The 18,158-nt window shown below is 41.1% G+C and overlaps 2 protein-coding genes across 3 annotated transcripts in view; one reads left to right on the top strand and one right to left on the bottom strand.

Annotated features, from left to right (window-relative positions):
- The window catches only part of LOC129385587 (uncharacterized), a 274,694-nt gene that overhangs the window by 18,195 nt on the left and 238,341 nt on the right, over positions 1-18,158 (top strand). The window lies entirely within an intron of this gene.
- On the bottom strand, positions 1,430-18,116 carry LOC126533758 (kunitz-type serine protease inhibitor A-like). 2 transcript variants are annotated; one of them, XM_072289351.1, is made up of 6 exons: positions 17,977-18,108; positions 12,749-12,784; positions 7,292-7,474; positions 6,555-6,737; positions 4,710-4,898; positions 1,430-1,802 (listed from the first exon to the last, which is right to left on the bottom strand). In XM_072289351.1, exons 1-6 carry the CDS (start codon positions 18,032-18,034, stop codon positions 1,744-1,746), a joined length of 708 nt encoding a protein of 235 aa, XP_072145452.1. In that variant the 5' UTR covers positions 18,035-18,108; the 3' UTR covers positions 1,430-1,743. The 2 variants fall into 2 exon arrangements, with proteins under 2 accessions (XP_072145452.1, XP_072145453.1); XM_072289352.1 differs by lacking the exon at positions 4,710-4,898 and having other exon boundaries at positions 17,977-18,116.

Below are 18,158 nucleotides of genomic sequence, written 5' to 3'. Positions count from 1 at the left end.
CAAGGGACCTACCGAACACGGAGGCATCAAGTGCGATAAGAGCGATTGTTCGGCTCAGAAACATATTTCACGAGAGACCGCCTTAGGTTGGTCGCACATGTACTGTTTCTGTTAAAGCAAAAGATCCATCCTTCGACTCGTTGCATAGATGGCTATTGTTCTATAAACCTTCTTTACATTGATGGCCTTGCAGTTCTTATTATCCATGTCGTTCGTGGTGAAAAATGAAACAGTCCAAACAGTCTTTTTTCATCAAGGAACTTATCAGCTGTTAGTTGTCTCAATTGTGACTGGCCTCCCTAAGGTATTTGCGTCAATATGCATGTGCCCTACTTGAAGGAAAACTTGGATGTGTTCCCATGGTTCAGAAGTTGGAACATTTGTTGTATTGTTCACAGACATTCAGGTACCTTTCGTAATTGGGAAACAATTTTACCTTCAATTTCACACACACATACGGGTGCTGCACCATATCCTAGGAGTGGAAGGCTAGATTCGAGGCAACCTGCATTAGTTCACAGGTTCTATAAATTTTAGATATCTAAGAATCCTGGACAAAGATTCTGCTGACCTGATATGCTTGAAATACTCGCAACAATGGCACAGCTAGTTCGCAGTACTAGGCTTTGACTATGTGACGTGTGCCTGCAGGAATATATGCGCTTACATATTCTTTGATATACTATTAGATATCCCTAATGTCGGGCTAGTCTATATTGCACTGTTTGTTCTAGTTTATTTATTTCTTTATTAAAGCAAACTAGGCATTTCTGGTAGGAAATAACAATAACAATCACGATGGTATAAACTAGCCACTTCATTTTTTTGCGAAACGTTTTGGAAGTATGCCTAAAATGAGTGCTAGTTTACTCGATGAGCATTGGGATTTACAGTGCCACACCGTACATCTTTTGAATTGTCTAGATAAGCCGGTGGTCCTAATATTTTTTTTTTGTTCTCACCTAAATGCTTCCTATGAAAGCGCTATTGCAGAAGCGTCTTTGCTTCTTATGTTCTTGAATGCTCAATCTAAATGTGAACTACATGTTCTGTGGAGGTCTACTAAACGGTAGCTTTTGTATAAATGGGCAGTGTATATCTAGGAAACTAAACAAATAGTTTACAGGTCATAAACGTTGCAATGGCCATGTAATTTAAATAGTTTAATTTGGATATTGTTATGAAGGGTTTCGCACGACACTTCGTGTTGAGAATTTTGTTGAACTACATGTCTCCCGTCCGGCAACCTACTGCTAAATCTATTTTCGAGAAAATATGAAGCATTACGATGACCGCCTACTGTACTGTAGGCACTCTAATTGGGAAATGATGACACCTAACAATTAAAAGTAATACAAAATCAAGCGTAACTGCAACACCTTAAACAGATATCTACTAGATCGCCGTAATAGATAGTTAACAACTTAGATAACATTTATGTACCAATTAGGTATATTTACACTGCCACAAGTCTATTCCACAAAGTAGGCGATTGTAGCTGCAGAAATATGCCAATAACAGAGCACAGGTTGGTATTATTTGTCTAGTGTGTGACAACCGGTTCCACAGATACTACTAAATACCAAGTTTGTTATGCTAGATCGAGTCCATCATGGTCCGTGAAATAAGTTATACGTAGGTAATTCTTTTCAGGTAGGTGATGGCTTTTATATTCTTGAACGAGTCATTGATGACGCGTTTGAACATATATCGGCGATCGTTCACGAAGTGTAGCAAACGCGCCTATTCTCGTTTGTTGCGCTCTTGTTGAGTCTCATCCGAAGTCTTTGGTGGCTTGAAGCCTGAAAGATATAATCAAAGCGTTAGTAGGACGAACATAAATTCGTTTTATGGTAACGTACACGATTGAAGTTTTCGAAAATACACGAATTATCTAGAGTTTTTTTTTTTGGCAAGGCAATTAATGAATTAACGCAGCCAACCTGCAGGTCAGTGAAATGAGAAACAAACAAAAGTATTTTTATTCTTCGACGTGTGAGATTGTTGATCATTTCCATATATAGCTCGAAGATACTGCTCCTGGCGTTTGGTACTTACAACCAGATCTGCTTTTCAAATCACACCTTCTCATACGAACATTTGTTACATTTGCGTTTTATTACACTTGAGCTGTTACGCCTTCATTTGTTGCTACCAACCTTCAGTATTTTGCTTCTTTAGCTTAACAAGTGTGTGCATCACAATGACACTGCAATAGCAAGGAGTCTCCAGAAATTCTATGTGCAGATCCGTAGAGCTCAGACACTATATCAGCTTGAATTTAGCCGTCCTGGTGGAGTTGTTTTGCGAAAATTGCCCAATCAGGTTTTCTGCTGTAAAAGTGGGCGATTGTCTAACATTGTCTGTCGAGCACAGAACAAACCATTTCCATCTCCTTGCTAAAGCCAGAAAATAGGAAGGTTCCAGAATGCTTCGTCACTGCCACATGCATTGCGCGTTCGGGTGCCGGGCTGTTTCAGTGAGGAAGACATGGTTGTCAGTGAGTATGACGCCGAGCCTCGTACGTTCAACACTGTCTATTCGTGCCATTGTATTCCAGGTAGTCTCCGTAGGACTCTTAAATAAAGTTTTTACCAACCAAGTAGACGAAGTTGCAGATCTAGGTACTCAGAAATTAGATGACGCATACCGTATAACCTGAGAAAAACACGTTCATTACGGGTAATTGTGCTTACTCTAAGAACATACGGTGATGGTGCTAACACTTAACTTACATTTATCAAGAGCAACCCATCAACTACGTCTTTGAAGTGCACATATCGACAGGGGATGCATTCACAATTATGACTGCACTAATTCCATAAGCGCATGTCCTAAACTAACAAATCAGGGCGCGTTCTCTCAGAAACTAAGTTAGTTTAAACAGAAAATTGTATAAAATGACTCCCTTGCATCGAATATGTCTTTTTCTTCGCTCTAAGTTATAGAGCTGCTCTGTGGAATTTCTATAACACGGGCTGCAGGCTTTTTAGCATACTTTGAAACATATAAGTTCTTTTCTTGACTACGTTTTTAGCGACCTCACAATATGAGAAAAGTTTTGAGTCTCTTAAAAGCACATTTCATAAAAAACATTTTTTACAAGAAGCTCTTTTTTCTCCCTGTAACTACGTAGTACAGTTCTCGTCCTAGTAAACATGTGCATTAATGGCAGTTCAAATGTCAAACCGCATTTTAGAATGAACAGCTGAACTGCTGGATCAGTAGTGTTGTACATTATATTGTCGTTTGGTGACTGACACGTTGGTGACTGAAGGAAGCATATTTGAGCGTACTTCATAACGGAGTCGTAAAGCATTATTGCTTATTTTGTTACTATTTCGCTATATATACCGCATTTTCACATGCTTAAGTGAATAAATTCGATTTTATTTCATTATGACTTATTCTTTTGTGGTAAAGAGCACATTAACCAGTATACAACACCTCAAGAAACTTTCAACCAAATGCAAGTTAGTAGTTCTGAGCGGATAACGCCAGTTAAAAGGTCAGAGAGAATATAGCGACGTTTAGGACGCAAGAGCGATGAATATTCCAGTACCAGTGTGAATACTTTGTCACTGTGCTGCGGTAATGTCTAAATAAACCACACCTAACCATTTCCTTTCTTCCCTGAATATTTCAACAAACAGTTATCCAGGTGCCAAGCGATTCTGCAGGCAATCACGAGTTCTTCCAATATACAATTATGTTCTGTCCATGCTGGCAGTTTTAATTTATTCGCCTGCACAACAAACCTGCATATTAGTAACCTAACGGTCAACGATCTATAAGAATGTTCTATATATCCCCCTTTACCTTTACGAATAAATTGATTCTACCTTGTAGCCAACAGCCTGGTATTCACCTATATTGTAAACCCTTTTCTAGTGCTTTTAACGTAGCTTTCTTACTTTTTGGTCCTAGTTAATAATTCAGCCTAACGGAAACCTCATCAAAACCTGTGCACCTCTCTACTTAGGAATTTTCGCTTATGCTTTCTTCCAGGTGAAATTTCTCAGCACCAGTTTGTTTTCATCTGGTTCCTGTTTGTGCTCTTCTTTTTTCAAAACCCAACTCAAGAAAATTTATGACAGCGCTACCCCTCTGCAAGATTGGCCACTGTGCTGAATGAACATACTACAAGAATATAGAGAAGCCTAGTGTGTTCTTCAGTGGAGGGACGGTACAGTGCTCGACTTGTTTGAGAGGAGGAAGAGCTTTGAGTCGAAGATCATTCGAGAAAACCAGGGTAAGCACAGCCAGCAACAACCACTGTTAGAGCCAACAGCACTTGCTGCAGCATCTATGCGTGGTCGCTGCTACAAACCCTTAGTAATAACGAAGGGATTGATAACTTCCTTGTACAGCTTTACTGCCTTTCATATATCACTCGCCAGATTAACAGACCTCTGGAAAGTATGTTATAGCTCAAATTAGGTATTTCATTAATGTTCCTACATAAGAAATTAGGACCTGATTGCTTGTTGCTTATTTTGCTGTGGGAATTTCGTCGATTTGCAGAACTCATTTGCGCTATATCTTACAGGGATTATAAGGCCAACAGCGCTGCGATGTCAATGGGTCGTATATGTGTTGTAGGCTCTCACACAAAATATTTTTTTTACAATTGTCAGTAGGCACAGGAATAAATGTTTCGGTCTCGAGTTTGATAATTTACAAAAGGCAATCAAGGAGATAAGACTTACAACTGCATCGCTTCATGCACTTTTTGAATGACATAAATCCATTGCTATTCTTGGCGCAACGACCATTGGGGAAACGAAGACAGGTGTTTTTCGTTGAGTGGAAGTACCAGTTCTTGAAAATTTTTGTTGTAAGCAAGCACCACTGAGATTCTGACACCAGGCTGCATACCGCTTTCGGCTTATGATTTGCTGAAAGTAAAACACCCGTACAAAAAATGATGAACATTTCATAAGGATTTTTAAAAAATGTGCCAGGGATGGCTAATTGCGCTGAAAGAGGGCTCAATACAGATAGACTCCCCCGCCTCGATACACTAACATTTTACAACACTGTATTGCTCTAGAGGATATCTCAGCTAACGTTTGACAATTTCTTACAAATGAAATATGTACTGTACGTACAAATAAAATATGTACTGTACGAGGGCGCAACCAACCAACTGTATTCTGTCAAGGGTGACTTACTGCACTAGGAGAATTTTTTTTATAACAAGACGACTGAAAACTAGATTAAATGAACCGACGAAATTCTTATAACTGGACTGAGAGCGCGAGATCTGGTAGAAAAGTAATAATTGTGTTTTAAAGCATCCGATGCAGTTGCAAATAATGTGTTCACGCTAACACATGCCGCTCAGCGCCTGCATATCGACGCGCACATCGAAGCTAAGACAATGAAACACAAAACGCCAGGTTGACTCCTTGCAGACAGTACTACTACTGGCACATAATTTATGAATGTCCGTCCAGAAGGATGGGGAGTTACACGGGAATAAGTACGCGATGAAGAGAAAGGGTGGTATCATGGGCACGAAGAAAAGTAAGCAAAGGGAGAGGCAAGGACAAGCTTTGCCAGTCAATGTGTACAAGGTCGCGCTTTGGGGGGAAGCTTCTTGCGGCGGCAATAGTAGTTTGCAACTTAGTGTGGCAGATGATTTTATCATGAATCTGTTGACTGCATGCGTTTCCTCTTACGGTCTGGTGATCTTTGTCCTACGTTAAGTAATATTCATGACCACAACTGTGCAAGATCCGTAGGGCGCCTCATGGGGTCTCCTATATTATTGCGTTATCTCAAGATCATATCCTAAGAAATGCGCCGTCTTTTTGGTATTGTGGTTATCACCCACGTGACCTCTTCACTCCATGTGGTGCTGTGTTTGGCTTTCTTGTACTAATCCTAACGCTCACGCGACTTCCTCGCTTTTAGTGATGTGTTTATCGGCAAGACGGGCCTGATGAGAGCCTTCCGCACACTGTGAGAACAGTCGCATTCATTGCGCACCAATTGAAATATGTTCCCACTTAATTGCGAAGCTCTTCACACAAAACTCCATTAGATTTTGGAGCATCCATAATATTTAGCTAATTTTAGCTTCTGCAGCTGGTTGAAACGGTTTCCATTTTATAAAGCTGAACCTTTTTTTCTTCGACCAATAGGCGTCTCATAGGAAGGCGTTTTAAACCACAGTGGCTTCTACGCTCTCGCTCGCTTCCAGGTAAGGCAAAGATGCTAACATTGGAACCTAAAGTGTTTGACACCTAAATATTTAGTATACAAAATTACCAATATCTTCGAAGTTTGATCAAGTCTCGCAAAATGTTTCGCATTGCATTTGAGTGTGCCGGCGCATTTGCTTTTTTGACATGTTATCTTGTTGTTGGTCGTGCATTTTATTTTGTCCAGCCCTAACTTCTGTCCTCATCCATAAAACACATTTGGCACTGTTATAAACGCGTATTGTTGTAAGCTCGGTTATGTTAAATGAAAGTACAATTACCAAATTTCTTCTAAAAGAAAGATTTAAGTGCTTCATGTAACACAACAATATATGTTGTACTCACGTTTACAAACCTCCTGGCACTTCAGCTCAGTCGAAAACTTGTTGCTGCTTGCGGCGCCTAAGGTGTAGTTTAATCTCTTGCAGCAAGCGCAATCAACATCGAAATACCAAGATTGTAGCAATGGTCGAGAGCTGGCAAGTACCGGTGGTGTCAAGCAGATAATCTGCGCTTGTCCAACAGGACCTGAAAGAGTATGAAGGTGCAGCATTAACTACATAAATATCAATAATATGTTCCACAACTGGTACGAAACGCCGCAACAAGGAGGTTGGAACTGCCTGTGATAAAACTAGTTTATATATATATATATATATATATATATATATATATATATATATATATATATATATATATATATATATATATATGTTGCAGGACAAAAGCGCCCCCTGGGGAAAAAAGAACTCAAATGAATAACGAAACTAAATACAACCTACTACCTACCTTATTTTTAGTGATTAGTTGTTAGTAAGGAAAACCCCAAGGCGTGCACACTGTACTTAGCATTAGTATATATATATATATATATATATATATATATATATATATATATATATATATATATATATATATATATATATATATATATATATATATATTTAATGAAGAACTGAAGCGCCCCTTGGGGAATAATGAATTCAAATGAATAACGAAACTACGTGCAACAGGTACCATAAACTCAATTCAGAAACTTCGTAAAACGTTTCATATTTCAATATCGGCAAATCTCTACTTACGTTCACAGACCTTTTTGCATTGCTCTAGCGTCCCGAAGAGGTTGCTGCCAGTACCGCAGAGGGCAGGATCAACTTTCACACACTCCTTTTTATTATGGTCAAAGTACCAAGCATTCAGCAATGGTTTGCAGTATCCGAGGACGGGTGCTTTCAGACAGATGCTTGGCGTTGGGTGGGGGACAGCTGAAATTTTTGCGCAGCTTCCTTAGTTTCTGTTAGTTTCATCTATGGAACCACTTACTCTGAATTAATAAAGCAATCAATGTGTCCTTCACTATTCGTAGCACATAGGGTGACATTTTATATATCTATTTCATGAACGAACATCAACACGCGGTTCATGGTAGTAATCAAACCACGGGTACCACACACTGTGGGCTAAGGTGGTGCACCAGGTGTTCCGTATGGTACAAATGAAGAAAAAGATGCAGTGATGCCAAAGGTGCGAGCTACTCAATGAATCAGAAGATGCAACAAGTTTCGTAGTGTAGCGAAAGAAAAAGTGTTGTTATATTGGGAGCTTAAGCGAGATATGGTTCTCCGGCCCATCCAATCATCCCGCAGAGAAAACAAAATTGGCCATCGATTACGCTTCTTGGTGATGCGATCTTTGAGCGCAGCTGCTCCCTTATTTTAACAACAGGCAACCGCAAAGAGAACACGCAGTGCCGAACGAAGGCGGTTTTGCGTTTCGGATTGGGCAGCCCAAACCGCGATCCGCCACTGTGGAGCCGGCGTTCTGTCGACGCGCCATCGCGCCATATTATAGTGGGTCACCGCCGCGGAGAGGGCGGGGGGGACATTAGCAATGGTTATTTAATGTTTCTTCTGAGATGGAATGAGGATATGGGTGGAGAACAGGTGAATAAGTAGAGGTCGCGCACCCATTCACTAACAGACAGGCATGTTGCCGGACACGGTTGGGGTATGTAGTAGAAATAAGGGGACAAAACAGTATTAACTGTCCTTCAAGTCACCGCAACGGCACTGCGCCAGGTAAGGGGAGGTATAGAGCAAGAGTGGAGGCAGGAGAAGAACAGCCATGCGCAAGCTCTGCCACGGGTGACAAATCCCACTGCCCCGTTTGCAGAACGCGCCCTGCAAATGGGGTGCTGAGAGCCGTACAGCCACGCGACGCGGAGACCGAAGAGCGGAGAGCCGTGGATCACGCGCGAAGTGGCAAGGAGCACCCGCATCCGGCACTGCGGTTGTGCCACGACAGCGGGAGAAGAGACGGCTAGGGCGGAGTGCAAGACAGCGGTAGGAGTCACCGCAACGGCGCTGCGCGGAGGAAGGGTGCGAGAGGACAGATGAGAACACGTGATCCCGCTTCCGAAGACAAAGTTAGAGCTACGCTCGCGCCGCGAGCGAGAGAGGGCGCAAGGTGCGCGCACAGCTAAAGCAGCTGCGCGTTGGCCCCGGGTACGGAGCTTGTTACGGCGAGGCACAACAGCGAGGCCGACGGCCACGCGAAACGCAGCAACGTGCGCCAAAGAGCTGCGCTCTAAAAAGAGGCATCAGCGACGGACAAAAATAAGGAACTTGTTGTGGTTATTTCATAGTTCTGTAGACGCAGCCATCGCTGCATAGGAGGCATTTCGTCAGGCAGAACGCAAAGAGTGCCGTCATCGCTCTAGAAGGCGACACAATTAAAGACTATGAAACAGACGAAGACAGCGCTAGGTGCTATTGCTCCCACAGAATTAGGACAACAATCACAAAAAGCTTGCCCCTCCTTGCCACACGCTCATTCAATATCTGTGAAAAAGGAAGAAAAAGCGTAATACTCTTTGGCCACACTTCATAAAAGCTGAACTAAGGTTGACATTCCCATGCTTTTTGTCGCAATCTCGAAAAGAAATATTTTTTCAATTGCAGGGATTTCAAGGCTTGAGTGATAATAGAGCATTCATAAATAGACTTCGTAATGAGGTTGTAGGAATATTGAGTCAATAATTCTTTAATAAAATGTGCAATTTCGCACTATATCACTGAAGATGACATGTATTTCAGATGTCCCTAGTATTCAAGGAATGAAAATTGCATTCAACATGCTAATAATGCGATGGAAAAAGTTGAAACGACATTACAAATGAATAGTATCAACAGGTGTGAAGTGGTACGAAGTCGTAACATTTAATATTTTAGGTGCGCACATTTTGTTTAACGCTGAAACGCTTCTATCGATAATAAAGATGACAGACTGACTAATTTTAGTACAAGATAGCTTTTTTCCGGCATCTCTTACCATCACTTCGTCATTTCATTTGTGGTAGAAGTTGGCTTCTATCGCTAGCCTTATCAACGAACCTCAACTGAAACCTCAAAAGGCGTTAATAGGCGTTTGTTTTCTAAACCAAGAATTTCACGTGCAACCCTAGTGAATATTATCATCTAGATAACAAACTTGTCAAAGCAGTCGCTACTAGAAATGGCGCATTTTTATTTGAATGGTGTACGCTTTTCGAGGTGGTCGACATCAGCAGAGAAGTGGGATAAATAGAAAAAAAAAACATATCGCTTTGATTGTTATGACATCTGTTTTACCTGTGTGCTGGAAAGAGCCCTAGGCCGACGATCAGGATGCAGAGGGGTGTTTTTAGGGAGCCCCAATGCCATGATAAAATTCAATAAGAAGCGACAATTAAAGTTGAACAACACGGATGGTGTTGTGAAGAAACTGGTCCATACGAACCGAAATTCTCTAAATGAACAGTTAAAACTTCTACTATTACAACATTGCGATCACCGTCGTGAGCTACTCTATCCGCGGTACACTTGTACGGCTCCTTTAGAAACGGTATTTAGAACAGCCATGACTTTATAAATATGAGCTTCCTAGAAATGTAGGCTAATGATCTAGCTTTGTGTTGCTTTTGGCTTAAGTGGTCTTTAGCTTGCAACCTTAGTTGCTGACGTGATGATAATGCTTATGCTATGGATGCTTATTATGAATCACATATATCGGGTATCCGAATTTAGAAAATTTATGTACTGTTCTCAATCGCAAAACAAGTTATCCAGATTATTTTACGGCTTTCATAATGGCACATCACTGATCTTAAAAAGATATCCTTGTAGCATCAACATTGCTCGTCATGGCGTTAAAATCCAGGACGTAAGGGGGGGGGGGGGGGAATACTTCCACATATAGCACTGAAATAACTTGCTTACTGTTAACTATTCAATTAACATGATGACTCTTTTAGAATTGTATGGACACGGTACCCACATATCAGCTCACTCGGCTCTCAGTCATCACTCTTCTTTGAAAAGCGCTACACTCGTCTTCAAATAAAGCGTACTTTGGTTTCAATTGGCTCTTTCACTCTTCTATTCGATACACACACACACACACACACACACACACACACACACACACACACACACACACACACACACACACATATATATATATATATATATATATATATATATATATATATATATGTAGTAATAGCATAAGAAGCCAACAAACACTGACACCAAGGACAACATAGGGGAAATTACTTGCGCTTAATAAATGAAATCACGAAATGATAAATTGATGGAAATTATGGTTCCCACCTGCGGCAAGTTGTTTTTTCATCCGCTGTAATTTCCAATAATTTATCATTTCTTTATTTCATTTATTAAGCACAAGTAATTTCCCCTATGTTGTCCTTGGTGGTAGTGTTTTTTGGCTTCTTATGATATGACTAATAAAAATCGGGCCCCTCATTTAAACCCCTTTCTTCTTGTACATATATATATATATATACATATATATATATATATATATATATATATATATATATATATATATATATATATATATATATATATATATATTGTCGGTTTATATAGGTGCCGGCATCCACCTTTCATAACCGTACGATAGATTTAAGAGAACTTGCCGAAATGTAATCATATCACACTTTGGGCAATATTTTGGATAGCCCATGTATATATCACACAATTACAATAATAATTTGTGCAACATATGACATAACACACCCTGCAGGACAGATTCTAGATTCTTTCAATGTCAGCTTTATTTATTTATTTATTTATTTGTACATACTGAATACCCATTGGTATATTGCTGGAGTGGTTATGAAAAGTAGCAAAAGGGCAAATAACACAGGAAATATGAACAATACAGACGGAATGAATATACCTACGTATTCAATAGTCACTAAACATATTATGGTTTAAAAATGCATATTTCATCAAATTCTTACAATACGTTCGCCGCAAATTTCATTTCTACTGGAAGGTAGAACAGGCAATGGTAAACAGTATCAATAATTCATCGTTCCGGAAAAAAAAAATTAATACGCGTCCAAATCAAGGAAATGCACGTGTAATTGCAAAATGCAGTGATTGCTTCATCTGATGTTTCTAGCTTTCCTGGAAACGAGGTAGAATGTCGGTTTACCGTTCAAGCATCCTTTTCATAGCAAAAAAATTTAAGTGTAGTTAGTTCCCGGTGTCATGCAACCGTAAGCAACTCAAGCAATCAGGATTTTAGAAACAGTCATTGCGAGTATACAACGATCGAATTAGCCTTGTGACTTTCTTTTGTATCTTTTTTGTCCAATGCGAGAAATATTTAGCTCGTAAGTTTTGTAATGTAAGTTAGGTACGCGTGTAGCATAACGTGTTGGGATGCAAGTTTTGTTTGCGGTGAAGGAACCACAAATTTCTACTACTTCATGTTAGCTTATCGTTTCTTTTTTGAGCGCTACTGTCAGGCGCCCGTTCGGGCGGGGAGTGTCGGCGTAGGCGGCGTAACCGAGCGAACGAGCTCAGCGAAAGATAAAAGAAGGAACGTCAAGCGGAAGACAAAAGACGCGATCCGCGAACGGCGAAGTCCAGTGAGAGCGGCCCCTTCAATGACGTGCCCGACCACTCTATGCATACTCGTGTCTGGTCACAGCCGGACCGCTCGTTTCGTAGTATCGTCGGCTCGTTGTCAGCTCTCGCTCACGCTTGTTTGGCTTGCTTGGTTTGGCCTCGTTCGCGCCTCTTTAGATTGTGATTGTTAGCGATTTTTCTGTAATTTAATTGTACGCGCGATGCGAATTGTGGCGCTTTGTGGAAGCCACGCGCCACCATTGATTACGCTTCAACATTTGAGGAGTCATGTAAAAAAGCCAGCGTGCTTGACACGCAGGTCAGATTTTCGACCATCGTCGACTCTGCAACACGTCTCTCTCAAGTACTTTGCCTGAATACATTTCGAAATGAAAACTCATGTAGAGCTGCGCTCAAATTTCGCATTACGAAGTATCATAATTGTCGGTGAAGTTCGAAAAATTGGGAAATAATTACCTCAGTAACCCAGCAACCAATTGGGATATATCTCAGTTGAGACACAGCTCTTCTTCAATATTTTGGAGGTATAAATCTGTATTTAGGAATACCTCTTCATTGTACAAAAAGTACATGCAGATTTGAGAAACTTGTACATACGCTTTTCCCTTTTGCAGTTTTTGAAACAGTTGAATCCTGCAATGAGAAATGTAGTAGGCATCATTATTATTAGATTTAAAATGCCGCAATTTAGCTCCAAAGACACCACACTGCTACCAATAGCAAAATAGCAACTACATAAACTAAGACTCAGAAGTTTAGTGGCAGTAAGTATTGCAGTAAACAGTTCATTACTAAAGAATACGAGCCATCGTGTCTCGCGAACATATAACATTAGAGGAAGACCAGTAATACTCGCTGTCAAAAGGACGGATTGATGAAGAGCGCCTGCAACGATGAGCGGCCGCTTCGTCCTGCCTGTCGCTTTAACGCGCATCGAAAACTGGTAATTGCGAGACCTCTACCAGCAGGATCAGGGGAATGCAGCGCAAGGAGTCACTAGCAAAGCTGACTCGCCATTAGCATCTGCACCAGACGCTGATCCCGCCTAATACGTGGCGCGTAGGCCCCGTGCACGATCATATGTGCCGACAACTATGCCAAGCAGTGGCCTTGCTAGAACAGGATGAGCGCGTTTGCTAGCCCTTCGCGCCTAGCGCGTGCTTGATCATGTTACCACTCACGCTCTCTCTTGCCATTCATTTTGCGACGTGCTTGGTCGCGGGACCTCCTCTAGTGGGTGTGCTTCGAGTCGCCGTTCATCTTCTCCTCTTCTTGGCTTTCCCTCGCACCAGGAGCATATGGCGTGCGGGATTCGATAGTGTATGCAACACTGTATACAAAGCATCACGGCAACGGCAAAATATCGCCTTGGTTTATTTATTTATTTAACCATTTTCATTTAATTTTTTTTAAGGATACCTTATAGGCCCCTAGAGGCATTGTGTAAGCGAGCAGAATACATTCAAAGGTTATAGAATAATTAGAATACATATGTGAATACATATACAACAGATACAGTCTAACAAACGCGCTAACATGCAGTAGTGTAGTGTTAAAAATTGTGCGAAGGACAAACCGAAAAATTTTGAACAGGAGAGGTCAAAACAAATATAACCAATATCATTACGGAGCGAGCGGGACAATATTTGGCTATAATAAAACAGTAGCTGAATAATCACAGGAAACTGAAGAAAAAATGGCACGTTAGGGTATGTAGAGTTTGAAAAATGCGTTGCTAGAAGATGCCGGAATTTTTCCTGGTCACTCTCATAAGCGATGGCGTTAGAAAGATTGTTCCAAAGGCGAATGGCTCTTGGAAGAGAGGAGTAGTTAAGTGAATTAGTCTTTTCGTGGATGCACACGAAATTGAACTGATTGTACAGCCTTTATACCCTGTAATGAGAAGGTTCAAGAGGCAGGACTGATGGTGCTGTATGATGGACATATTTATGAAATAATGACGGCAGGGCTATATCGCGATGATCATGCAAGGGCTGTAGTGAGAGGTCGAGTTTAATTTGTGTTATGCTTTTGTTATAGTCATAACAACGTGAAATGAAACGCGCAGTCCTGTTCTAGATAGATTCGAGTTTTTCGATCAAGTGTTTTTGATAGGGAGACCAGACGGATGCGGCGTATTCAAGCTGAGGTCGAACAAATGTTACATAAGCTAGTTTAATACTGTCTTTAGTTGAATTATGCAACTTGCGTCTTATGTACTCTAATGATCTTGAAGCATCGGCGCATATGTATGTCATGTGCGTTGACCACGACAGAGCCGAAGTTAGGTTAACACCAACATATTTATATTGAGTATCATGCAACATAGTGATGTTATTTATGTGACAAGAAAACGCAGATTTAGTATGCTTGCGACTAAAAGAGATAATTTTACATTTAAAAACGTTAAGCTTCATTAGCCAAGTCTTACACCAAAGAGAAATAAGTTCAAGATCTTTTTAGAGGACTGCATGATCATCGGTACATTTGATGGAACGATATAGAATGCAGTCGTCTGCGAAAATGGGCACGTGTGAGGAAATGTTATTGGGTAAGTCATTAACGTATAATAGAAATAGTAATGGCCCAAGAATGCTGCCTTGTGGTACACCTGAAGTAACGTGTGAAAGACGAGAGGAAAAATTATTAACTGCTGTGAATTGCTGACGATTAGAAAGGAAATTGTGAATCCATGTTAATGTAAGAGAATCTAATTTAAAAGCAGATAATTCCAAAATTAAACAGCAGTGTGCTACGAGATTAAAGGCTTTTGAGAAGTCTAGAAAAGTACAATCAGTTTGGAGATCCTGTTCCATGTTAGCACGCAAATCAGTTGTTAATTTCAGTCATTGCGTTTCACAAGAGAAGTTCCTCCGAAATCCGTGTTGGTTAGACAAGGAAAATTTGTTAGCCTCCAGGACACTGTAGACATTTGATGTAATTACATGTTCTAGTATTTTACAGCATATAGATACTAATGATATTGGACGGTTGTTTTCGGGTGCGTGTTTATTACCTGACTTAAATATGGGCATGACCTTTGCTATCTTATATTCTGAACGCCGCTGTCCAGTCTCTAAAGGTTACCTGAAGATGTGAGACAGTATTTTACTAGATGCTGTGACGGTGTTCTTCAGAATTTTAGAAATAATGTCGTCAACGCCACTGGATGTGGTTAGCTTGAGGTAATTTATCAGGCATGCGACACCTTCAACTGTTATTTCAATTTGTTACATGCATTGGTAGTTGGGCTCCGATGCCTCTGGCAGATCAGCCTGATCTTCTGTGGTGAATATAGGAGAAAAATAAGTATTTAAAGTAGAAGCACACTGATTATCTGGAATGGTAAAGTTATTGTTATGTAAAGAAACGTTAGTGTGGTCTTGGTCTGGGCTTATAATGTGCCAGAACTTTCTGGGATTAGATACTAAAAGAGATGGTATGTCATGAGTGAAGTATTTAGCTTTAGCTGAAGACAGGGCAGAACAGTAAATTTTCAAGCTTTCCTTGTACGTATCCCAAGCTGCTTAGCACTTTCGTAATGGCGCTTCTTCCTGTTTCTCAGTAAGCGTAGGGATCTGGTGAACCGTGGATTAGATTTATAATTGGCTATCCTAATGGGTTCCATATAATTGTCACAGCACGGGAGAAATGCACGGTTGCACTCGCAAAACGTTTATATGTTTACGAACTTTGCGTTCGGGGCGGACACTTGTGCAACTATTGCCCCCTTTGGTTCTTTAAAGTGCCCCATTTCTCAGTAAACTAATGTTTAGCCGCTCTAACCTTATCAGAATTCAGTCTTACTGCCGGGATTGAACCGTGCACCTTGAGCTCGACAGTGCAACCCCATAGCCACCGAGATACCAAGGCGGATGAATGGCTTAATAAGCAAATTTATTGCTATTGGGATTGACGGTACTCGTGAGCATCTATCCTTTCAATAAATTTCGATACAATGAGAAGGAAACCTTTGTACGAGTAGTATCTGGTATCTGCGTTAACCATTTTTCTGTTTATTCAATGTGGAACGCACACTTTTCGAATGCTGGTCTTCAGCCTCCATTATTGTGAAATCTCTTATTGTTTTATGTACAAATAGAAAGTTAATGGTGAATTCCCACACATTCAACGTTTTCAATAAATGTTTGAAGTACTTCGATTTACGTAGAAAAATTCGCAGATGAATGACTGCAAATTGGAGGCGTCGCGAAGAACTTGATTGGAGAAACTTACTCATTTAACAGCTTATATGCGAACAGTATTTGTGCAATGGCTCGTGTCACTGCTAGTGCTTTGTTATGACAACGGCATCTGTGCAAATTTGGTCTTTTACGCTAGAGGTCATTATAAAATTTAATAATAAGATATTTGTGAAGACAGGTTCAACCCAATCCACATGGAAGGGGCATGTAAGCATCTTCAGTTTATAGAAGTACAAGCACTCTACTCACGTTTCCGCCAAACCTATGAAGGTGTTAATGCAACGAACCTACAAACCTAAGAAGGCCGCATATGAATCGATAATACCAATGCACAAAGGCACGCGGCCTCAATTACGGTAGGTATTCTTCAATCACTTATTCTCTTGTGCGCCGTCAAATCATATTGTTTATAACCGAAGTTGTTTTGTGATATTTTGATATTCAAGTACAGTCGCAAGAAGGAGCTTTAGAAATGGCCGTGGTGCCACGGAGAACTTATTTTCATCGCATGCAGGGAATAGTGACTGAAGTGCAGCAGCCTCCCTGTGTGCTTTCACTGAGTCCTAAATCTGTTTAAATGCTTCGCAGTACTCTTCTTTGGCAGCGCCCTTCTCGACATTCTACGGGTACCCGTGCACATTGTCGATCAAGCCCCATCTGTCACTGGTGAGGTGCACGCAGTTAGTGCTTGGAACACGCCTTACATGTCCATCAGGTTTTCTGAGTCATCGTTCCCGACCATCAGTGAAATCCTTCGTGTCAAGGTCTTCGTCAAGCCTTGATGGCTTCTTGCTTTCACCCCACATCATCACTGTTGTGACTGTTGTATTGTGTCTTCTGGTGCTGAAATAAACTGATTTGATTTCCTTTGATCTCGTGATTGGAATTATGTAATTTCGTCAACTATCCGGACTGATGGCCCCACTATGTGCCATGAACTGATTTCTCCCAGGCGTGTGGACATTCGCGAGGCAGTTATTAAAATTTCGAAGACGCTTTGGCGGCTGACATTTCGGAGGGCAGCCGCCTGTGTCACTGCAACGTGGCCTACTTGACGACATTGTAAGCTACCTCCTCATTCTCCCAAACGCCTTATGAAGCCCGTTATTTGCCGGTTGATCATACCAAGTAGTGGCCATTGATCCCTGTGTTCTAACTTCTTAGGCGTCCGAGGACATGTGATCGTTTCCACCGACCATTTCACTATTAAGGTGAAGGACAAAGCAAGTTCGGACACTTCTGCCACGGATCCCGTCGAGCTTTTGAATACGAACGTGGTTCTCGGTCACAGATCGAACACTGTAGGTTATTACAAAAGACCAACACACGTCATCCGTTGCCTTGCCCCAATGTTCACAAGTGCGCTGAGACATGAAGAACATGTTGCATTTGCCTTTTTTTGTGTGAAATTGGAAACAAGATGTCTATTGTTATACGCTTTAGGAGGCCTTCGACTTATCTCAAGTGATAAATGGCACAGCTGACAGTTGCTACGCGCGTCTCTGCACGCCTTGTTCAAATTGTTCACGAATTATGTCTGAACGGGATAGCAGTAGCAACAGAAATTACACTTGTTCTACTATAGCACCACAAGGGCACAGAACGCCAAAAATAACATACCTGCATGCGCGTGGACAACGCATACGAGAAGCGTCAAATGGCTGCTTAGGTGCTTCATGGCTGCGTATCTACATATACAAGCGGTCTGTGTAGTTCTATCGCAGCAGATTTCATCGTCTCTATTGTCCTCGAAATTTCTGTTTCGTGCTGCTGGCGCTGTAGCTTTTCTTATATTTGAAGTC

The sequence above is a fragment of the Dermacentor andersoni genome, chromosome 7 (assembly GCF_023375885.2).
Source record: "Dermacentor andersoni chromosome 7, qqDerAnde1_hic_scaffold, whole genome shotgun sequence".
NCBI lineage: Eukaryota > Metazoa > Arthropoda > Arachnida > Ixodida > Ixodidae > Dermacentor > Dermacentor andersoni.
Note: the sequence above shows the minus strand (reverse complement) of the source record. Positions and strands in the feature narration are given on the sequence as shown.